Below are 25,187 nucleotides of genomic sequence, written 5' to 3' on the forward strand. Positions count from 1 at the left end.
ACAGAGTCCGGCAAGGACATGAATACAGGGCCTGAGAGTCAGTTACACTGAAGGGTACACAGTCTACATTACAATTAATTCAGAATTTAGACAGCTGGGACAAGGATGAAGGGATATAGATGGAGAGTCTGAAAAAGTGGGTCACGCGAGGGGCCAGGCACAGAGGAACAGGCAAGGAGGTCTCTTGGTTGTTCAGCCCAGAGCAGATTGATTGTATGTCCTTTGGTTTCTGTAGCCGACTGCACGGCTGCAAGTGGGAATCCCTGGTGGGTTAAGCAGGCAGGGGGGATGCCTTCAGGTAGCTCTGCTTAGGGCAGGCTTTGTGCTGGCTTCTTCCGATAATTATTTCCAATCCTCCAATACATACTTAGGAGTTAAAAACCATATATATATATATATATATATATATATATATATATATTTTTTTTTTTTTTTTTTTTTTTTTTTTTTTTGGGGTACGCAGGCCTCTCACTGTTGTGGCCTCTCCCGATGTGACGCGCAGGCTCAGCGGCCATGGCTCACGGGCCCAGCTGCTCCGCGGCATGTGGGATCTTCCCGGACCAGGGCACGAACCTGTGTCCCCTGCATCGGCAGGCGGACTCTCAACCACTGCGCCACCAGGGAAACCCAAAAACCCGTATATTTTTTAAAGATTCAGAAACTAGTGATCAGGGAGTGTGACTAGCCCACGTTCGTACAGCTAGTAAATGCCAGTGTCAACGCTGTAAAAGTAGACTGGAGAGGTAGTTCATAGCCCAGACTTCACAGTCAGACTGTCCCCACTCAAATCTAGTCCTGACACTGGCTAGTTGAGAGATTGGGGAGGGTTAAATTTCTCTTTCCTCTCTAACAATGGAAATGATTGTAGTGCTTACCTGTAATACCTACCAGAATGTCTTGTTTTTTTTTTCTTTTCTTCCAGTTTTATTGAGATACAGTTGACATACAGCACTGTATAAGTTTAAGGTGTGCAGCATCATGATTTGACTTACATACATCATGAAAGGTTTACCACAGTAACTTGAGTGAACGTCCATTATCTCACTTAGATATAAAGTTAAAGAAATAGAAAAACATTTTTTTCCCTGTGCTGACTCTTAGGATTTACTCTCTTAACTTTCATATGTAACATACAGTGGTGTTCATTATATTTTAGCATGTCTTCTTAATTAGTTATGCAGGCACACAAGCTCACCCTAGGCCACACCAATCCCAACCCCGTTAGAATACAGGCCAGGAAACCCAGTGCTTTCAGGGCAGCAGGGGGCCTCTTCTTCAGTGGGGTGGTGCTCCCAGCAGGACACACAGCTGCCAGCAAGCTAGGGTTGCTTGTGTTGGCTGTGCCCCAAGTGAAGGTTCCTGGGCAAGGGAAGGAGCAGCTGTGAGCCCCTCTTGGTTTCTAAGTCCCATGTTGCAAAGAAGACGCTCTTTCCCGTAACAACGTCATGGGCATAACTTCCAGGGTCCCCAGATCACGTGCCCACTTACAAGAGAGTCACACCAGGCTATGGCTTCTCACCATATATTTATAAGCATGGAGCTGAGCCATCAGGAGCCATTTTTACCACAAGCACTGCTGCCTAGTTACACAGCTGACACCCGACCTTCATCAGGTTTCTAGGGAAACAGAGCTAGAAGGCTAACCCAGGGTCAAATTTGTCCTTATTGAAGGAGAAGGGGTTTTATTAACCCTTTACCCACACTATTATGTTTAACTCCAGGACAGCACTATGGGGTTGACAGTCTTATTAATTCTATGTCATTGAGGAAAAAACCTGAGGCTTAGAGAGCTAGATTTACTAACCCAACATCACGCAGCTGGTAGAGGCAGAAGCAGGATTTGAATCCAGGTTGTTTTATTGAAAAGTACATGATCTTAACCGCTATACTATATTCTACTTTACTTTTATTTTCTTTCTTTTGGATGGTTCTTATTTAATAGAAGCATATAAAGAACTTTAACAACTTCTCTGCCTTAAAATGTGCATTGTAGACTAGACATCCATTTTTGAATTTCCGTATCCCTTGGTTACTTGGCTTTACCATATGTGTTGCTTTTAGTTTTGAAATAAATGGAAAAGTAATTTCCTGACACTTTCCATTGCTTTGCTTCTCTGGCCTCTGTGCAAAACATAAAACCATTCTAAAATATATTCATTAGTTAATGTAAGAGTTCAAATGTTAGCTTTTTAAATATGAGCATGATTAAGTATTTTATTGTAATAAGTCTCTGTATTTAGTGTTCTCTTAATGATACCACATGGCCATAAAAAAAAAAATCAGTACTGAGCTGAAGCTCTCCTACGTGTTACAAAACATCACCTCTCTATCTGAGTTGCTGGGGCCCCCCATCCTCTCCCGAAATGCTGAAAGATGTGAGCTGTGGTCCTCAGTGGCCTTTCTCAGCCACAGCAGATGTGTGCGATAGACAGTTCTGATGGTTGATTTCGTGTTGGAGTATTCCTTATGGATGACAGTTTAGATATAACAATGAATTTACCAAGTAATTTTAAAATTAGAAAACAAGGTAGTCAGACTTTTCTGTGTCTTTTGGTGTGTATCAGTTTTCTATTGCTGCAAAACACATTACCATATATGTAGTGACTTAAAAACAACGCCCATGTATTAGCCTGTATTTCTGTAGGTCAGAAGTCCAGGTGAGTTAGACCAGGTTCTGTGCTAAGGGTCTCACAAGGGCATAATCATGGTGTTGGCAGAGCAGGGGCTGGGCTCTTATCTTGAGCATTTGAGGAAGAATCCACTTTCCAGCACATTCAGGTTGTTGGCAGAACTTAATCATTTGTAGTTGTAAGCATGAGGCCGCCATCTCCATGCTGGCCATTGGCCAGGGCTGCTCTCTGTTAGAGGTTGTCTGTATTCCTTGGTATATGACCCCTCTGTTGCTGCAAAGCCAGCAGTGGCACATTGAATCTTTCCTGTGCTTTTACTTGTTCTCACTTTCTCTTGTGCCACCAGCCTGAGAAAACGCTGCTTCAAAGGGCTCAACTGATCAGGTCAGGCCCACGTGGATGATTTCCATATTTTAAGGACAACTGACATGGGATTTTAATTACATATGCCAGTCCGTTCACAGGGCTACCTAGATTGGAATTTGATTGACAGACCAAGGGGTAGGATTCCTGATAGGGGGGTGGGAGAACATCTTTAGAAGTCTGTCTACCGTACAGGGCGTGCAGTTTAATTTTGTCTGCCCTCTTGGAGTTTCAAACCCACAGGTTCTTTGTGCCTGGAAAGCTACTTTCAAGACAGTTTATGTCTTATATTAAGTCATTATTACTCTATCTAGTTCTGTCATTTAGCTGTCTTAGGATCTGTTGTTTCTCTTTCGTCCCAAATTTGCTTTTATGTGCATAATAACCAACAGTTAAAGCTACTTTAGAATTTTCCCTTTGTGTTTACTAAAGGTCTCAATAAGCTGAATAGTTATTAAGTATAGCTTAGGTAAGTCTGAATGTATGGACATGAGTTTTCTAGAATAGAGTCCAATTGATATCTGTGGGCCTTACATATGTGAAAAAATGTATGTGAAATGCACTGCAAGCATTCCTTTATATTTGGAGACTCCTTTCATAGCTGCTTGATAAATGCATGGTAAGGATAGACTTCCTGGGGGAAAAAAATTAATGATTTCACTTCTTCATTGGATTTCTGTTGCAGTGAATTTGTGTCATGGCTGTTGGAAATTGGAGAGATTCACAGGCCTGAGGAAGGTGTTCACTTGGGACAAGCATTGTTAGAAAATGGAATCATCCATCATGGTAATTATTTTATTAATCACCTATTTATTTATCCACAAATTACGTGTATCTTCATTGCATTGATCAGTTTAGTTTATAATACTTCTCCACATTATAGGATGCTTATGTTTTTTCCAGCGTCTTTGAGTGCCTCATCTATACAGAATATTGTTTCAGGGAGTATAGGTTTATGATGATATATTTAACTTGAAACGGACAATTCCAACACAGAAGTCCAGGTAAGTGATGTGGGACTGAAGAGGAAGGAACGGCGAGTTCTAACTAGAGTATTTGGGATGCTTCGTGAGGGGATTGTGCTGGTTATTGTAGAATGAATGGAACTCTGACGAGGACAGGAGACAGAAGGACCTTCCACCCTGAGGAAGCAGTAGCACTCAGACACGGGAGTGGGAAGGTTCACGATGGCCTCTTCAGAACTAACGCAGAGTCTCACGTGGCAGGACCGTATCCTTCACGGATGAATATGCTGGGACGAGGGGTGTGGTGAGAAAGGTAGGCAAACACCTGATCCCAGCAGATTTTAACTTGCTGGCTGTGTACGTGGGGCTTCTTCTGAGGGAGCTGAGGAGGTGATGGGCATCTGGAGACAGAGGAGCGACCAGATCTTGATTTTGGAGATAACAGATGAGTGGAGAGTTAGAGATTACAGAGATCCCTGCCCACGGGGACCCTTCCTTCCCCAGGAGGGAAAGGACCAGGGCCGTGTCCATGGCATGATGAGAGGGACCCATTCAAGAAATTCTGGAGAAGCTGAGACAGCGTATTTGATGTCTATGTGGACTTAGGAGGTGAAGAGTGAGGGGTGATGTCAGATTATTCTGAGCTTTTTGTCTGGATGACAGACATAGTTAATTCAAGAGGAGGAGCATCGGGGGGAAGGTTTGCAGTGGATTGGGTATGAAACATCTGCAGGGGAGCGTTCAGAGTGAGGGTCAGATTTGGGAATCATTTCAAGAGAGCGTGAGGTTCTTAGCACATCGATAAGAGTCTACAAACAAACAAAAAACAAGAAAGCAATGATCATGGGACTAAGAATAAAAGCTTGAAGAATTTCTAATGCAAAATGTGGGAGAGGAGAAAAAGGCAGGGAACTACGAATAAATATGGATATTTGGCCGTGATGTTTTGATGTTCATTTTTTTTTTTTTTTCTAAATGAGAGTGAGGTGAAAACAAACTAAATCCTCCCAACTTTTCCCCACCACAGTAGACGCTGCCAATATAATGTACCACCATCTACCCAGATAGGAATCCCCTGGCCTTCCTTTTTCTCCTTCATGCCATCGAGCCCTGTAAGCCCCACCACCAAACAGGTCTCTAATCAGACCACTGCTCTCCCTTCCAGGATCTCCACCTTCTTCCCAGTCACCACCTTCTCTGTTCTTGCTTGCACATTTGTCCTCCATCCCCATAGGACACTCTCCAGGTAATGGCTGAAGAGACCTTTTAAGACATATATAAGATTCAGGCATTCTCTTGCTTACAGGCATCTACTAGCTTCTCATTAAACTTAAAGAAAAGTCCAGACATCTGACCTAAATCTCTTACCATGGCCCACAGGGCCCTACATGATAGGGCCCCTGCCTTCCTCTCTGAGGTATCACATAGTGCTGTACCTAACTCATTACACTGGGGCCACCCTGACCTCCTGTCTCTTCTTTGAACACTCCAAGATGACTCCCCATTTAGGATCTTTGCTCTTGCTGTTCTCAATCAACAATTGCTTATTAACTCCTAGTATATGCCAGTGACCTTTCTAGGTGCTGGAGACACAGCAGTGAATGAAACGACAGAAGTCTCTGTATTGTGACTCGTCTTCCATGACACTCTGCCTTTTAGATCCTACCCAGTCCCATTATTCCAATAAACTACTTCTTAAATTTTTGAAATTTTCTTCATGTACTACTTATCACTCTCTGAAATTATCATGTTGTTTTGTTTCTTTGTTTAATATTTCTCTCTTTATCTCCCATCCCTACTCTAGACTGCAGTCAAAATATAAGCACCGTGAGAACAGGAGCCTTGTGTGTTAATATACAGCAAACACCTAGAATGCCCAGCACATATAGGTGCTTAATAAATTATTTGCTGAGTGAGTGAATAAATGAATAATTGTATTTTGAGCAAACAGATAATGTTGATACATTGTGTATGATTTTGTACTTGGTTCATTAATGCCATTAAAACACCATGTAGCATCTAGTATGCTAAGAAGCGTCATCCAGTATCTTATAAGTAAACATGCAAAGGTGTTGAGTTAGATGGCTTTCCTCTTTATGCTCCTTTTTTCCTTCTTCTAACCCCATGACCAAGTATATATCTGGGACAAGAATGGACTGTATTTGTTTTATCCTGCAATCTATTAAAGCTGAAGTAGGTGGCATGTAAAGAGGTTTTGTGTACAGTCGTTGACCTTCAGAAGTGATTATTCTTTTCCCATTCAGACTGTGTACTTCCAGGGCCTGTGTATTACCAGTAGAGCAAGGAAGGGAAAATCTGTTTATGGATACCTTTTATTTACTCCTTTCCTTACTGATTCTTTCCTTCATTCTACATGTAAGATATTAGGCTAGGTACTTGAAGATATGTAAATATGAACCCTCGACCTCTTTTTTCTTACGGTCTAATAGTTTTAAGCCTATCTTTTTACCTTGTCCATCAAGAAACCCAGCTGCTGGAATATTTCCTTTCAGACAAGACAGAAATCTACTAGGATGGGAGAACTAATTTTTTGCAAGGACTATTGAGAGGGAAAACTGTATTGGTTAGCACTAGCTGCTGTAACAAATAAACCTCCCCAATACAGTGGCTTACATTATAGAAGCTCATTTGCCACTCATGTACAGTTCAGTCAGTGGTGGAGGATGAGGTGGTGGCACCCTGCTCCGTGCAGGGTTTTGGTCCCTGACAGAAGCTCTTCCATCTTCAATACAGTGCTCCTAAAGGTCACCTTGAAGGAAGGGTGGAGTTTCTTGTTTGTTTTAAATGGGTTTGTACCCTTCCCATTGTGCATCACGTTTGTGCACATGTCCGTGGGCACAACTCAGGTATGTGGTCACCCTTGGCTGCAAGAGGCTCCTAGAAATGTCCTGTAGATGCATATGCAGGAAAAACAAAAGCTAAACCAATTTGGTAAAAAACTACCCAATTTCTGCCCCCGAGGCTTAGCTCCTGGGTCAATATAAGATCTTTGAAATCATATGAAAGACAGAGTAATCATTATATTTATTTGTTAATGTTTTACAATGATATCAGCATATAATAGTCACAAAAATCAATTTTAACATTTGTTTTCAGTTGAGGTTATTGTGACTTCTGTTGTTAATTTGAGTCACTTTAATCTTCTATGAATTAGAAATAACAGAAAAAAATGGTCTTAAAGCTATCTGTCAACAATAGATGCTGCTATTAAATTATTTAAAAAGTTATGGATATGTAAGTTTTTGTACTTCTATGGGATTACTTAACTATATTTTAGAAAGAGCTACGCTAAGGTTGTCACAGTATTTTCCTTTTTGACTATGAGGTACCTTGTAACAGATAACAGGATATTAGAGAAGCTTTATTCCCAAAGCTGGAAAGGTCAGGGCGCAAGGAGAGGTTATCCTTTCAGAGGAGATGTAAGATTATTTTCAAGTCACCCATCCACTCTTGCTTTCATCTTTCAACACAGGTGATCCAGCAATTGTATGAGGAAGAGTTGCTTGTTTACTTAATGAATTAGGTTTTGAAAATTGAAGACAACTATTATGGGTGGAATTTTACTTACTTTACAATAACAAAACTGTTGTTACTTTCCCTGAAGACATGCGTAGCTAGGCAGACACATTCAAGTCAATTTTAAGTTAGTACAAAGTGGAGTTGGAATAATATTTATTCAATCTCTTCATGAACATAGTACTCTAGAGTCTGACCTTTCCAGTTCAGGACTGCTGAAAGATCTGGAAGGAATCACAGAGAGAACCACCCTTACTATTTTGTTAACATGTGTCTCAAAATATTTTAATTGCCTCCTCTTAAAAGAGAAAAATTCAACAGCATAAGATTTTTTTTTTTGGAACGGATATCAGAATTTCAGTCCTAATCAAGTTTCCTCCCCTTCCTCAGACACCACCTTTTTCCAATAATACAATTTTGAAAAGAAAGTAGTAGATAAATTCTGTATTAAAATTTATTCTGAAATTTCAAATTCAAGAACACTTTATTATTTAACTTAAAAGAATTGAAGGGCTTCCCTGGTGGCGCAGTGGTTGAGAGTCCGCCCGCCGATGCAGGGGACACGGGTTCGTGCCCCAGTCTGGGAGGATCCCACATGCCGCGGAGTGGCTGGGCCCGTGAGCCATGGCCACTGAGCCTGCGTGTCTGGAGCCTGTGCTCCGCAACGGGAGAGGCCACAACAGTGAGAGGCCCGTGTACCGCAAAAAAAAAAAAAAAAAAAAAAAAGAATTGAAATCTTTTTGAACAATGATATTTATAACCTGCTTAATTCTTTTTCTGAGAAATGTAGCACTGAGTACTATCTATTAAAAGTCCTGTTGGTCACAGTTTGATTTTAGTGGCCTGTGCTGTTACTGTTATCAAGATCTGATCAGTTGTAATGTCCGATTTGGTATATAGAACTTTTGTTGCTGGAAATAACCTTTTTTTTTTAGTGTCCAAAGTTAACTAATAGAGATTCTCCCAAGCCTAGGATAAGTGAACATATTATGCAATTTCACATTAATAATTTTATTAGAATGAAGAAATATGAGCCAGGCAGGCTAGTTTCATTAGCATGTGGTTCCAGCTGCATTTTAGTGAAAGTAGAATTCCTAAAATAAAGTTGAATGAGCCATCTGTTTTATAAAGAGCCAGCAAAAAAAAAAAAAAAAAAAAAGTTGACTGTTAGTGCTATTATTCACATTGCAAATATTGTTGAGAACTTCATCAGAGGCAAAGCCTTGCTGTACTGGGAATTCTTGGGTTGAGGCAGCATATGCTTTCTCTGTGATATGTTGATAATGTTCTTCTGGTCTGGCTTTACTATTTACAGTATAAATGCTTCTGTGGGAATTCAGAGGGCTCATTCATTATAGCCAGTGGTGTGCTGAAGTTGGCTGGTCAAAGCTGTAGAGAGCTGGTGATTAAATGTTTAAAAAAATTGCAAGCTTGTAGTTAAGCACAGCTATTATTAAAATTAAATTATATAAACTTATAAGTACCTAAATTATATTATAAACAAAGGTAATATCCTTAGAACTCATCACTTCTTAATTATTTTACTACATTTTATTGTTATCTGTGGTCTTGGTGTTATTTATGTCTATTAATTTTGTATGATGGAAATACTAAATAATAATGTGTCACGGCACATCTCATTCTGTGTTCAGTGGCTTTATTTTGGTAGCTGGAAATTGGCCAGTGTGGGAGTATTTGATACCGTGGAAACTGGCGAATGTCACACATCAGTGCTCCTTCTTCCACAGCACTAGAGAACAAGCTGTTTATCATTTACCAGTACATCCCTGCTAATATCCAGCATCACAGAGTTGTTTAAAAGATGTCATTCACCTACCTTTCTCATCAGCTAATAAACCCATTTTCCATGCTGGAGAAGTTGGGGGAGTGGATTTGTATGCAGAACTCTTCACTGTTTTTCCAAGGCAACAGCTTAGAGTTGCAGATTAGCCCAAGATTCATTAACAAAGTCACAAGAGTTTACCTTACAGTGAAGCATTCCATTTTGAACAGGTTGAACCACCACTTGTTTTACTGGGGCAAGATACCTTTGGGCCCAAGTTTCCATGAATTTTGGGACATCAGTATAATAAATTATTTCAATGAATCTTAAGGGATAAAAATGGGAATAGGTAGATTTCATAGGAGAAATAAATAACTGGTCTTGAAACATACCGTAGGATTTCAAAATATTTCTTCCGATTTTATTTTTCTTTCACATATGCTTTTTCTTCCTTTTGGCTTAATCTGGGAAAAAGATGCCCCAAAGTTGTGTTGTTTGTCCCTTCTTGGCAGCAAGCCTGTCTCAGTTTTATGGCTGCAAGCCATGCATTTGGTTTGGATAGATGAGGGTGAAATTGCTGAAACTTTGCATATGCATGTGTGTGTGTATGTGTGTGTGTGTGTGTATGTGTGTGTGTGTTACAAGTCTCTTGGCTTTCTTCTGGATTCACCAATGTAGTTCATGATAATTAATTCTGACAGATTTTTCTCCTCCTTCAACATTTTTAGCAAAAAGTAAAGGTCAAACTCTTCTATGTAATCATGAAAATAGAGCCCATTGCAACAAATTATCTCTTCTGCAAATTTTTCATGCCCCGTAAAGAAAACATTTACATGTAAACTCTTTGAGATTTAATTTGAGGTTTTTCCTTTCTAGAAGTTTTTTTTTTTTTTTTTTTTTTTTTTTATCAGACTACCTAGAAAAAAAGGAAACTTGAGAGAAAGTTTAGTAGGAGTCTTTATGAATGGAAAATCTTATCTTAAGGATGGAAGGGAAGGATGACCACTCTCATTTTCCACTGAGGAAAAAAAAAATTAAGTGACGTGTAAGAAAAGCATTTGTCAGTGTGAGAAAACTGTTAAAATTTTGGAATCAGTTACATACTGAATTTATCTAATCTACTCTGAAGATCTAAACACAGGATAAATGGTCAAGATTGGTATATGTGTGGTCTTGGCCTGATCGCTGTGGGATAAGACAGATAAATGCTAAAATTCACTTCTGGGGCTGAGAATCAAATTATAACTCACTAGTTGGAGTATCTGCTATTCGAAGGGCACTTTTTGCTTGACTTTGTGGCATTGTGAAGAAATAGAAAACACAAACTCGTCTATTTATTTAAGTGTAAATCACTACGCACACGCACAAGTGCATACACTATGCTACCTAAATGTGGCTAACCTTAATTTAGTTCTTCAGTCATTACATGGAAGTTGTAACTATATTATACAACAAAATCTTACCATGAATCTTACTATCAAAATACTGGATTAGCATTACTATGTTAGGAAAACAAAAGCTTTTGATAAAACTAAAAGTTTCAGTATTTGGGAATATGTTTTTTATCTGCCAGTTTTTAGATTGTCAGGATTTTAATATACTGTTCTTATGTTCTTAGTTACGGATAAACATCAATTCAAACCAGAACAGATGTTATATAGATTTCGCTATGATGATGGAACCTTTTATCCAAGAAATGAGATGCAGGATGTGATTTCGAAGGTAACAACCTCTCCTATAACCTTTTATCAATAAAAGAATTCGTGTTGTCGTTATCTTCTTAGCTTCAGCAAGATAAAATGCTGTAGAGAGACTTAAAATAATTCTGCCGGTATAGAAAATTTTTACATGATGTACGTAAGCAAGCCTCTCGACTTTTTTCTTGCTATTATAAGAATTAGAATGTTAGGTCATTGTTTTTGTTCTCTTTATCTAATTCTACAAGGGAATAGTGCAATTGCATAACTCAGAAGATTATATCTGTTGAAAACTGTTTCACATGTAGCAACAAGTGGTCATGATACTTGAATAAATTTAACAAAAAGACAAATACATAAAATTTATGTAATATCAGTTTTCTTTGTACACTTGACAAAATTTATATTGACATGTAATGATCAAGTAGTATGATGGACCACTGCATAGATTTATATTCTGTTTACATTATATCTCGAAATTTTATATTTTAAGAAAATAGTTTTAAAAGTCCTCTGTGTATGTATATGTCATATGTATATGAAAAATTCGTAGCACAATTTAATCCTGTTTTTAAAGATTTAAGTTATATTATTTTTATGATGTAATGTAACATTTGAATAATAGGGTAATGATTTCAGCATGTTGACAGTGAATCTATTTTACTCAAAATTTCATTGGTTTGTCCTTTGAGTGATCTTACTTGCTTTTGACATATTTTTATTTTACAATAGGGCGTACGATTATATTGCCGTCTTCATAGCCTATTTACTCCAGTGATAAGGTGAGTCTAGTTTCTAAGTTCTGGGAGGTTAAATGGAAATATGTATATTGCATATTAGATAAATATTATTAAGCTGGAACTTAACTTATTTTGTTTTTCTTCCCAAAGTGAAAATTTTACTTTTAAGGATTAAGTCACAATTTATCTGAAAATATTTCTGAATTTTCTGAGGCTCTAATTATACAGTTTCTTCTACTCTTTTTATTCTGATTTCTAAAATTATTTTCCATTAATTCATAGTAAATTACAGGCTTGATTTTGAAATGATCCACCTTCAGTTAATATTTAATAAATAATAGTTGACTAGTTGGTAGAGGATTTCAAAATACTGTTTACTATACATATTTACCATTATGGTTACTTGTATAGTAATTTTTTTCATTAGACTGTGTAATCAAATCTTGGATATGTATTTTATTTCATAATATTTTCTTTTAATCATCTTTTATCCAAAGAAAAACTTTTGCACTTGAAAATTAAGAATTGATTTGGAGTTAATAATTATAATTTTCTCATTTTTTTCTGTACCATGTTTTAACTTCTGAAGAGATGCCTTTTTGTTTTTTAAAGAGAAATCAGGATTCATTCTCAGTTTATCTCTTTAGAAAAACAGCAGAAAACTTTGAGTTCTGTGTTATGATTACTAATAGAGGTCATCAGTACTTTTGTAATATGCACTGGTATACACTAACTGGTAGGATGTAATGTAATATAAAACTAATTTCAGATGGCCAGATATCATTTGGAGTTTATTGACTAAAATATATTTTTCAGAACAAAACAATGAACATACTATTTCTAAAATGAATATAGAGGCTTTTCAGTCGTGGCTATAGAATCCAAACGTTTGATGGACAGTGTTTCTATTTTTCACTCTGGTTTCCAATTCCAAGGAAACGCAGAGCTTAAAAAAAAAGATTCCAAAAGTTGCTGATAAGTGTTGGAATGCCCACACTGCAGGTCCTGAAGGAGAAAACAGAATTTTACCTACTACTCCTGAAAATGCCCTGTCCACTTTCACAAGCAGGCTTCACAAAGTAAAAAGAAGTGAAAGGAACCAACATTTGTTGATTCTCTGCTATATTCCTGTCACAGGCACTCTGTAAATATGTTGGATAACGTAATGCTAAAAGATGGTTACTTAACAGTGCATGGATACTTAAAGTTTTTTTCTGCTAAACTAATAGAAAACGATACTGGATAATTTTTTCATGCCACATGTGTATGTATATGTAGGTTTCACATGTGAGAAAATGTGTTCTGAAAATATATTTTGGCCATGTGGGATTTCTTATCAAGAAAGTTACATTCTGAAAAAGCTGATAAGAAGGAATTGTTCTTTGGCTAGAAATGACGATGGTTTATGAGTTGTCCAAGGTAAATTTATGAGAAAAAAAACCCCATAAAACAGATGGAATGTACGATAGTCATGTGTGAACTCAGCTTATGAAAAGAAAAATGACTTGGGTGAAGAATCCACAGACCCACATGTGGTCTATAAAAGACTACCCTGTCCTTCTTATTGACACATGGAAACCAAGATGAAATGGGTGATGAGGTATCAGAAATAGGGAGGTAGACTTAAAAAGATTTTTAAAAATCTGCTCTTGATTACTGGCTAACTAGTTCATTCACTATTGAACCCTCAGAAATTTCAATCATGTTTCAGGGAGCTTTTTATGAAAGTGGATGAAATGATGTCAATATTAATTGTAAACTACTGACAGAAGCTAAAGAACCATGGATATAGCCAGTAATTATTTGTCACGCCAAGTTGATTGCAGTTTGGATTTTTTTGACATTTTGAAAAGACTGTCATTTTCTCATTCCATTTTGATCCAGGCCTGCAAAGTAAATGAATTATAGGTTTCCACCCTTGAGGCCTTGTTCTGATCATGAGCACTTCGTTGGTATCTAACTAGACTTTGAAACGTTTCTCAGAACTGGGAAGTCTGCAGAAAGGAGAGTCTGCTGTGGAGAGCCAGGATTCCCTGGGCTGCCTGGGGATGCAGTGTGGCTGAGTCCATGCTCTGATCAGACAAAATGAATGACGAGGTTCTCAGTGTGTTTCCCTCAGGACAGGCCTGAGGTCTCCCACTACAGCTGAGCTTAACGAATAATCCTCTGGGGCAAATCCTGCCTTCCTGGGGAACTCAGGAGCAGAAATACAAGGGGTTGCTTTATTTTCCATATTTTGAGGAGATTTTTCGTAGACTCTATCTTGATTTAAAGGGAGGGAATTCTATTTTATTATTCTTTTACTAATGAGCTATTGTATTTCTAGCCAAGTTATTACCAAGTAACATAGCATTAACAATCAGTTTGGATATAGGAAAATGTGAAAGAAGAAGTGTCCTGTTTTGGTATCCTTGTGGGTTTCTTCTCCTGGTGTGAGCTGGTGAAGGGAGTTTTCAGGTGTGTACACCTTGTAAAGCTGTCTTATTTACACATAAGTGGGACAGTCGATTCAAATTACATTGAGTCAACTTCTCTGTTGCACACTGATATGAAATGAAATGGTTCCTTTTGCTTACTTGTCCTCTTGCTTAATGTTTTTGCTTTCTCTTTCCTTTATAGAGATAAAGATTACCACTTAAGAACCTACAAATCTGTGGTTATGGCCAACAAGCTGATAGACTGGTTAATTGCACAGGTAAATAGACAAATAGAAGTTGCTGAGTTACATTCATTGCTGCTTTAGACTTTGAGGTGACTTAGGTACTTTTTAAAACTCCCCACTTGCCCATGAAACAGTGAAATAACTTGATCAAGTTCATACAGCTAAAATGAAGCAGAGTTAGGATTTGAACCTGGATCATCTGACTTCAGAGTCCCAGACTTAATTTTTATGCAATATTGTCTTTCAAGAGGAAGGTGTTTCTTGATTCAAAAATATCATCTGAGATCCATCAAAAAAATGCAGTATAATTTAAATAAATGTGCATGTACTAAAATTACTTGTATGTTTTGTTCACTGATTTGTTTTAAGGTATCTGGTTTTTAGTCCTAGCAGGTTATTCTAATCTCCCTGTGCCTTCTTCTCTGTTAGATAATAATTGTGTTTTGATAATATGAGCTTTACTTCTCTGAAATGGATTGAAATTTCCAATTAGTGTGAACAGGGGAGGGTGAATGGGTGAATGCAATAAGATGTATCATTTACATATTGCCCTATCTGTTTGGCTAGAAGCTTTTGCAACTGAGATCTGCCCTACTTTTCATTCTAATGGTAATGCTTGTCCTCCTAATGCAGCTGTAAACTTTATAAGCCCATAGGTAGACAACATCACAAAATATTTACCCCTCCCCACTGGCCCACTCTCAAGCTTCACTCCCCTTCCCCCACCAAAAAAAAAATACAGTATCCACCTGCATACACTGTAAATAGGAAAGTATAAAATTTGTTGTGATTGTTGTTCTGCTTCTTAGAATGTGGGAGCTAATAGCTGGTATTGAGAAAATGTTATTTGCAACTCAAGGCATCTAGCCCATCATAACGGATATTCAAATATAAATTTATTTAAACATTTTATTTTACTAGGTCAAGTAATAAATAGTCAAATATTTTCCAGGGATTAAAGAAAAGGCTAAGAAAACTGATATCCACTTTGACAGAACTTACTATTTTGAGAAAGAGGATATTGCTTGGTTGAAATGTTGTCATTACATTTGGATATTTGAGTCAATTTACTTTTCTGTTATTGAAGAAATTAGCCTACCTCCTTTGTTGCAAGTGGATAATAACGTCTGATGCTCAGTCATAGAAATGTTTATTTTTTGTTTCAAATATTAATGTTTAATTCACATTTGATTCATCTGTGCACATACATTTTTAGATTTTTATTTTTAATATTAACTTCTACACTATCCAAGACCACCTATTTTTGCATCTTATGGCACTTAGATTTATTTTATCTAGAAATTAAGATCTTAGATTAAACCAAACAGTTCTTTTTCGAAAAAACCCAAATTCCTATGTCCAGTGGGTTTACTAGTGTGAGAGCCTTTTATAACACTATGGTCAGTGTGTGTCATTGGGATTGGTTCTATATTTGGTAACAGAGTTGGAATTTCACCTAGAAATTAAACCGTTACAGAATTCATGCACTATATGTTGATTATATGAGAAAACTGAAGAAAGTTTTTTTGAAGCAAAAACTGATGTTGAATAAATATTTAAAGTTCTGACTCAGGAAGTCAGTTATCAACTTTTTTTTTTTTTTTCCTTTTTGGCACTTTTACTTTCCAAGTGTGAGTATTAGAAGACTAAAATAAGTTGCTCAAAAAAACAGACCAAGTTGCAATTCTTTTTTTCTTCAGGTTTTCTTAGTGGTCTGTTATGACAACGTCTGTAGAAATTGTACGTAATAGAAATTGAAATGGACTGGGATTCAGGTAATCTGGTGTCTGATGACAGTTCTGCTGATAAGCAGTTATGCAAACTTGATTGAGTCACTTAATCTCTCTAGATTTTATTTTCACAACTGTTTTCTGCTTACTGGACTAGCTGTATATGTCAGCTCTTCTCTATCACGTAAGCTTTATGATTCTGATAGTGTAAAACGTATCCAAATGTACGTATCAGACCTGATTAACTCTAGCTTCAGATTAGAACAATATGGGCTGGCTGTGAAAAGAAAGACATGGTAATGGAGTGATAAGAGAAGGATAAATTACAGTTCTTGATCTAAGATGAAAAAGAGATATTTTAAAAGTAAGGGTCTCTTTCCACCAAGGCTCTCAAGTGATAATAAAACTTAATTTCTAGCATTGACCAGGACACTGAGTTGACTTGGAGAGCTTAAGGGGACCAAATAGAGAACTGACTCCAATGTGATAGTCTATATGTTGTTTGGAGTATAGTCTAGATCTGACAACTTTTGGATGATGGTACTTATTATATACCATATTTTAAGTGACTAAGTTCTTCACCAGATTTGAATTGCTAGAGGGCAGGGAAGTATTTTTTGTTTGAGTGCTTTACTCTCTGTAGCACTTGGCACGCTTTGTGGCAGTAAAAAAAATATTTTGAGTGAATTCATAAAAGTTACTTAACAGCTATATTTTGAAAAGGGCACAGATGTGTTGTCCAAAGATACAGATTATAAATGTCTTGTTAGTTAACAGGAGGATTAGTGAGGGTAGAGTTGTCACAACATGAGGTGGCACTTGTTTTGGTCCTTGATAGACAGATAGGTAGAATTTAAATGTGTGAAGGGTAACAATTGGGGGGGTCAGTTTGACAAGAGTGAAGGTGACCCCACCTTTGGAAAATGAGGCTGGAGGGGTAGGATGAAGTTAGGATTATGGGAGGCCTGGAAAGCCCAACAGAAAATTTTGATATTTTACGATTTTTAAAAAAGAGTCAGTTTAAAGTTTTGGAACATGATTTTCCTGTGTAAGAAAGTTTAATTCTATAAAGGCAATAAGTTAGAGAAAGTACAGGAAAAAATTACGGCAATTTAGAAGTGAAATGAAGAAACACTGAGTTAGGGTGTTGAGATAGAAATGAAATAGAAGCCAGAGAGAAGAGGGGATGGATTTGGTAGAGTATTGTACCTAAGAGCTAAAACACAGGACTAGGAAAAATGAGATAATATGTAGGAAAGCACTTCTTAAACTGTAAAATATACAACCATCATGACATACAGACATACACACATATATATTCATATGCAGTCGGCCCTCTTGGGATCTAAGAGGGATTGGTTCCAGGACCCCTGAAGATACCAAAATCCACAGATGCTCAAGTCCCTTACATAAAATAGAGTAGTATTTGCAAATAACCTCCCATGTACTTTAAATAATCTCAAGATTACTTATAATACCTGATGTAATGTAAATGCTATGTAAACAGTGTCTGGTCCTGCAATTCAAGCTTTGCTTTTTGGAACTTTCTGGATTTTTTTTCTGTGAATAATTTTGATCCGTGGTTGGTTGAATCTTCAGATGCTGAACCCGTGGTGACAGAGGGCAGACTGTATATGAATTCGTACTTAAATGAATAAAATAGATGTTTTCTAGATAAAAATCATAACAAAAGTTTGCATTGGGCTTTCTTTTGGGGATCAGTTATATGAGCTGATTTTTTTCTTTTTGGCAAGATAGAGAAAGAGAAGCTTGCATTTGCTGACTTCACTGAACAACACACTCTTAGGGTCTTACGAGTCACCCTAGATTAGTAGGTTTCTTTGGGGGCACTTAAAGAGCAAGGCCATTTTATGGAAGGGAGGTGATAGCTGAGATCACACATAATAATTTTTACTTAGCAAGTTTTATTTAGTGAATTTTCAATATGTAGGATGTTTCCTTGATACATAATTGTGATATAAGATCAAAGAAATAAGAGAAAGGGATCATTTGTGGTAGCAATAAATTTTACTTACTTATGTATTTTTCCTTTTAAATAAGACATGATTTTTCTCAGGAAGTATGAAACCTTTATTTTTTATGTAATGTCAGAAGAAGATATTTTCATAATCACGTGAATGTTTTATAACCGTTAGATGGATCGTGGCCTTATGAAAGCAGCGTCTGTCCTAATGTATGAATGGCTTTGTCAGTACAGTGCTAAGATGCAGGAAAATCTTCAGTTGCCTATTAACTTGTACAGGGCTTTTGTGGTTAACAGGGGGATTGCCGCACCAGAGAAGAGGCAATGATATTTGGCGTTGGACTCTGTGACAATGGATTTATGCACCATGGTAGGGATTGTTATCGTGGGAGCTTACAGATGTATTTCACTGTTTTGTTTTGTTAGGACACTGGGAATGTCTCAGTGTTCCAGGGAAGTCATCTAGAGACAAACCAGCAAGACTGTCTGGGTCTTGCCATGTGTCCCTGTTGGGTCACCACATCTGCATTCAGTGTCACTTTGGTGCCTTTGCTGTGTCTAACGACTCTTATCTACCAGTTGCCATTACTTCTCTTCTGTTTTTCTAGACTGATTCCAAAAAAGCAACAGCTTGAGCTAGAAGTTCCTAAAAAAAAAAAAAAAAGCTGATATATCTCTTTGAAACTATTTTAGGTCAGACCCATGTTTTTCTTTTGAATGCCAGTATATATTAAAATGATTAAATGAGAGCATTTAATCTGAACATTTATTGTTATTTTTAGAAAAATGCTTTCAAAATATTCTCAGAGAACAAAATTATAAATCTCTGGAAAAAAATCTGTTTCTTTTTGGCTACTAATTCAAGATTGAATTTCTTTCTTGTTTGATGACTTCATTTCCCTTAAATTTGTAAAAATAATGAGACTTAGTTTTCCCTCTCTATTCATACCATCTTATAGATTCCATAAACCCAAACAATCTCTTTTCATTGTTAATATTTGCATATGTGTATATTTGATAGCGCTTGTACCTATTTGTCAATTACACTCAGAAAGTTGTTACCTTTTTCCAAAGAAAAGAAGTACAGCAAAAGTTACAGCGATTTTGAGAGCATCCTTGGTTATCATATATTCCTTTGGGAATTCCATTACATTCTAGTATCTCTGAACCACTGTATGAGTTGTGATAGGGGAAATATCTGTCTTTGAAGAGCCAAGAATGGAATGGAAGGAATGCCATCATTATAGGGGATTAAAACTATAATATCAACCTTCAAAGGTTTTGATTATTTTTCTCTTTAAAGTATCAAGAAGCAGCAATTTTATCTAAATATTTATTGTCAAATATTGAGTTACAATAAAGGTTTTCCCTACGAAGGTCTCTGTCAGTAAAGCACAGCTAGTTCCACTCGTGCCTGGCCTTATTGATGTTCTCTCTCCCTGCCTTTAGACTGACTGTTTGGTGGAGGAAAACAGTAGTAGCAGAAACACCATATGAGTTTTGGGAAACTGCTTAGGTCATGTAGGCAAGACCTAACTCGATCTCAATTATATCCTCATTTCTCTTGTCACCTACAACTTGTGTTACCTTTTAATTTGTGGTTGGTAGTTTCGTTTGTTAATTCACGTTGCCAACCAGTCCTTCATTCAAAGGTCAATTCCTACATACAACTAGTCAACGATTATGATTTGGACCTCTGTTAACATAATGAAATAAAAGAGCTGTCATTTTTGGTTGCCTCCTATAAGCCAAGTTATTTACACTTATTACCTCATTTTAGTTTTGTCCAACATTATGAAGAAGGTTTTACTGCCTGCATTTTACAGGTGAGGAAACTGAAGTTCAAGGAGTTTAAGTAACCTTCCTAGTGTTGCACCCAGAATCAGTCCCAGACCTGGAATTTGAGCTCCCGGTCTGTCTTATGATAAAGCCTAACATTCTACTGTGCCCTGGGACTGCAGATCTTAGATCCCTGACTCAGTGAATCAACCTGTCTCAACAAGTAAGCTTTAGGGTATAAGGGTAGATAAGGAGAAATAGAGAAGATTTCTCTTTTAAGACACTTTGACAGTTGTCGGGGCCTCACTGAGTACAAATTTTTCTATTAGTATTTAGCTTTATTATTCTTTTATTTTTTTCCGGTATGTGGGCCTCTCACTGTTGTGGCCCCTCCCGTTGTGGAGCACAGGCTCCGGACACGCAGGCTCAGCGGCCATGGCTCACGGGCCCAGCCGCTCTGAGGCATGTGGGATCTTCCCGGAGTGGGGCACGAACCTGTGTCCCCTGCATCGGCAGGCGGACTCTCAACCACTGTGCCACCAGGGAAGCCCCCTTAGCTTTATTTTTAAAAAGGCTAACAAAACATATACCTTATATCATGAGTGCCTGGAAGCTTAGGGACTTTGGGGGGAAATATTAATGTTCAGATAAAAGGGAAGAAACTGACCTTTGCAGAAATAAGGTTATTTGAGAATAATGTTTTTACAGAAAAGAACTAGGAATTAGTGGGAACTAAAATCACTTTTCACACAGAAGACGTGTTTCTGGTTTGAAGGGTTGGAATAAAAGCGACCACAGTGGGAATTGCTCCCACACATAAGGGCAACAGTTAACCCATTTGAATTTTCCCATAATTGTGCAGGATATTAAAGACAGAAATGTTTTTGTATTTTTACTTAAAATGTTTACTACAAATTCGAAACACTGTAGGTTTCTATGTTTTGAACTGCATACATTTTTTGATTCAATATAATCTTTGACTTAAAGTTGGGTTTTAATCTGGAAAGGTGGCAGACTTGGTTAAGAAAAATAACTTAACAATGAAAAAAATACTACTTATTTTAAAAATTCAAAATGCTTTAGGTAATAGTAATCTAAAGGAAACACTGGCTTGAAATTATAGAAAGAAATAAAAATGGGTTATTGGGATATTTGTGAATGTAACTTGTTCTAGGTAATGGGACAGGGTATTAATTTACTGAAGGGTCTGTCAGTATGGAAACTGAGGTCAATTTGGGGGTAATTGAAACAGTTTGAATCTCTCTCTGTTTCCATAGTCCTTGAAAAAAGTGAATTCAAAGACGAACCCTTACTTTTCCGCTTTTTTGCTGATGAGGAAATGGAAGGATCAAACATGAAACATCGACTGATGAAACATGATTTAAAAGTTGTAGAAAATGTTATAGCCAGATCATTATTGGTAAGTTTGTTACAGTGCTATACAAGTTTTCTTCTTGATTAGACATTAACAGGAGATTACACAGACATGTTTGACAGTGATGCAACATATTATTTCATTCTGTTTGATTTGTAAGTTTTTTTATTGTTGTTTTATTAATAATGTTAATATTTTGCGTTTCAGATTAAATCCAATGAAGGCAGCTATGGTTTTGGGTTAGAAGACAAAAATAAAGTTCCAATAATAAAGTTGGTAGAAAAGGGGTCTAATGCTGAGGTAATGTAAATTAGCATTTTTATTTAACTTTGTCCGTGACATACAAACATAAAAGTTTTAAACAAAGTGAAATCAGCCTTTAAGTATCTTTATGGAAAATAATGTTTCTGAATAATCTTATTCTGAGGTTCTTTTAAATACTGTTGGGATTTGTGACAGAGGTTGTCTGGGTACTTAAGGATAGTGGGGGGAAGCATTGTAGAGGTCTACAGCTTGAACTGTTGATCTCTTAGGAGTCCAGGTGGCTTATTCCATGTCCGACTCTAGCCTGCAGCCCTGTGGAGACTGCATAGGGTGGACTGTATTGTGTATGTCACGTGATTCTTCCATTAAATCTAGGGCTGTATCTTCTATTTTCCTATCACTTTTGATTGTCTTATTTAAGTACAATTTCCATCAGTAAAGCACATGCTTTGGTTTATTTTCTTATTGGGTTAATGCCGATAAATGTGATGAATGTACTCTCACCTTACCAGACTTTTAAACAAAGGAATCTCCTGATCATTCATTCATTCAGAAATATTTATTTAGTGCCTGTTATGTGATTAGCAGTGTTCTAGGCTCTGGTAATACAGCAGTGAACAAAACAAAGTTCTCTGCCCTCATGGAACGTACCTTCTAATGTTATAGCCCAAGTATGTCAGGTTTAAAGTATTCCTACCTCTGCCTGGCTTATAAAATGCTTAATCCTCAAGCAAATGTCTCAATATACAAATTTTTAATAAAGAATGAGAAAATGAATGAAGCATGGCTTTTAACTTTGAACCTATTTAACGTTAGTAGCAAACGGTCACTTACCCTATTTGCTGACGCCCTAGGTCTCTGTCTTTTACCAACCTCATGCAAGACAAAGCTTTATGTACAGCATATTAATTTCAAACAAAATAACTGCTCAGCCCATACTCTGTTGGTGGGCCTGGCCAACAAATGACTTTTTATTATTTTCTATGATGAGGAAATGTTTTCCCCAGTCATTTTCAGAGGGTGTTCTTAGAGCCCAGCTTCATCTGACTCTGCCACCAATAAAATGCGCTCTCCCAGGTTTTCGTCCTTTGGCTGGTAACCAAAACAGTGTATAGTTTATAGGCAGTAGGGTTGGTTAAGAAGACTGGCCTGGTTGGCGTGGAAAGATAATGTCTTCTTTGTCATCTTTCCAGCATCTTGTGATCTGTGCCTGTTGGAGCTCTTCCTTGGTTCCAGGCCATTTCTCTCTCCTGCTCTGTGGTCCCCTATGCTATGTCAGGCTAGAGATGTATATTTGGTTGTTATCCATGTCTGTATAGAGGTTGAAAATCTCTCAGTTATTTGGATATAGATGGAAAACACAGGCAAAAAAACTTAACCTGGGGTTTGACTGTAGTTAAAAGGATGAAATAAGAACTATAAAATATAACAGAAAAAAGGGTTACAGGAGAAGTACAGTGGTAAGTCCTGGAGGGCGGGAGGAGAATGTCAGTAGAGATGGGTGATCAAATTTAAAAGTAGGTCAAAGAGAATAACTGTGTTATCTCTTCCACAGTTCTGTATTGTGACATTGTATGAAAACATTGCAGATGTGTTAAAATGTCAAAATCTCTAAGTTCTAGACCCTTTCAGATTCTAATTCTGTGAAAAAATTGGTTTCTTATTAAAATAAAATTTGATTTTTTTTTTTTTTTTTTTTTTTTTTTTTTTGCTGTTTCTCTCCTAGATGGCTGGCATGGAAGTTGGGAAAAAGATTTTTGCTATTAATGGTGACCTAGTTTTTATGAGACCTTTCAATGAAGTGGATTGCTTCCTGAAATCATGCTTAAATAGCAGAAAACCTCTAAGAGTTCTTGTGAGCACAAAGCCAAGAGAGTAAGTTGTATAATTTATGTGCGGTTTTTTAAAAATTTAGACATAGGTGAATAAAACACAAAAGTTAAGAGTAAACATCTAGAATTAGGCATCTCACTGCTTGGCACATTTAAACGTCACCAACATCACTGATACTGGTCTGTAGATAATGGGAAAAAACACGTTGCTTATGATGGTTAAATGCTTGCTACTTAAATCAGGTAGTTTCAACAGAATAATATTTTCCTTTTGATGCCCCAGCTTTTCTGGTCTGGGTTGGGTTGAGTTTGAGTATGAGTGAAGAAAACTAGTAGAACACTTGGCAATGAAAACTTTATTTTGCCATGTTCAGCTCTAAGAATTACAGGGACTATGAGTTGATTAGATACCATTTATGATTAAATGTTCATAGGAGATGGGATCAAACCTGGGTGACAGACACTTCCATGCTTTCATGTACTTAGTAATATGTCCATTATTTTTAAAAGATATGGCTGTCTACCTATGATTAGAAAAAAAACTTATGTTTATTATAGAAAAATTAGCGAGTACAGGTTTTTCTAAAGGAAGACATTTTCCTATAATCATATTATCCATAAATGACCATTGTTATTTTTTTGAAATTCAGTGCTAGTTGATTTTTCTAAGTATTGACACACGTACATACAATCAAGTATTTATAAAATGGGAACATGATTAATGATCTGGGGGGGGGTTGAAAAAAATTAACAAGATATTATGGATATACTTGGAAAACATTAGCTTTTTGTCTGCAAATCATTGATGGTCTCATGTTCCTGTATTAGATTTCCATGATTTGTTTAACTAATTAATTAATCGAGAGAATATATATAAAGTGCTTAGCATAATGTCTTAATGTACTATGATTATATCAGTGTTACTATTTAAAATTGAAGTGTATTATTTTAATAGTAATAAGCAACTTCATTAATTTGAAGATAAATGAAGGTTACCACTTCAGAAACAAAAAGGTTTATTTTAACTACTTATAAAAATATTCTAAGTATATATGGTATTGTATTCTTCCCTACCTTAATATATATTTTCAGCAATAGCTGGGTCCATCATTTATCTTAAGAGTTAAAGTGCAGTGTAATGGGCTAGATTCTGCAGTGTCATCAAGGTGGAGGCTTTAGCTTCTACTCACAGCTTACCAAGGGGTCTGAAGGAGTGAGAGTGACTCATTAAAGTTAGTAATTTAGGAAGACTTTGAGATACAGGGCAGCAAATAACCATGACAGTGTCTTCTCTCTAAACCTAATTATGATCTATTAGTCACCCTTTCTCCAGCCCTATCTAGGATGAGGCTTATCTAGTTGCCTACCTCTGGACAATTTGAGGGCATTTAAAAGGAAAAGGACAGACTGGAAAGGACTAAGGCAGTAGTATTCCAAAGCAATCATTAGTAAACTGAAGGCCCTCTCCATGGCCCCTTGCCCCCTGATTTAACCCAGCAGATACTTTTCACTGATCACAGACATTTCAATTTAGAGGACTTTGAAGTCATCAGCTTCAACACTGAATAGAAAGGGGCACATCCTCAGTCCTAGAATTAATTGCTAGATGAGCAGGGTTGGAACCTGGGTCTTTTGACTCTTCCCTCCGTGTTTGCTGCACAGTATCTGAAACCCGATATTTCCCATCCAGGTTCAAGCCTCTCTTTCACCATTTGCTTGCTAATTGTGTTGCTTCAACAAACTCATCCATAAAAAATGGGGATAATAAGAGTGCCTTGGCACAGAGGTGCTAAGAACATTAAACAAATCTAGGTTTGCTGGGACGAAGTGAGAGAGTGGCATGGAC

The 25,187-nt window shown here is 37.0% G+C and overlaps 1 protein-coding gene across 2 annotated transcripts in view; it reads left to right on the top strand.

The window, feature by feature from the left end:
* The window catches only part of PREX2 (phosphatidylinositol-3,4,5-trisphosphate dependent Rac exchange factor 2), a 279,954-nt gene that overhangs the window by 117,030 nt on the left and 137,737 nt on the right, over positions 1-25,187 (top strand). For both annotated transcript variants that reach the window (XM_060115599.1, XM_060115600.1), the window contains exons 11-18: positions 3,679-3,779; positions 10,897-11,000; positions 11,708-11,757; positions 14,335-14,410; positions 18,389-18,461; positions 21,148-21,290; positions 21,453-21,545; positions 23,236-23,384. In XM_060115599.1, coding sequence (XP_059971582.1) covers positions 3,679-3,779; positions 10,897-11,000; positions 11,708-11,757; positions 14,335-14,410; positions 18,389-18,461; positions 21,148-21,290; positions 21,453-21,545; positions 23,236-23,384 — 789 coding nt within the window. The remainder of the gene's footprint in view (positions 1-3,678; positions 3,780-10,896; positions 11,001-11,707; positions 11,758-14,334; positions 14,411-18,388; positions 18,462-21,147; positions 21,291-21,452; positions 21,546-23,235; positions 23,385-25,187) is intronic.

This window comes from Mesoplodon densirostris, chromosome 13 (assembly GCF_025265405.1).
Source record: "Mesoplodon densirostris isolate mMesDen1 chromosome 13, mMesDen1 primary haplotype, whole genome shotgun sequence".
In the NCBI taxonomy this organism is placed as follows: Eukaryota; Metazoa; Chordata; class Mammalia; order Artiodactyla; family Ziphiidae; genus Mesoplodon; species Mesoplodon densirostris.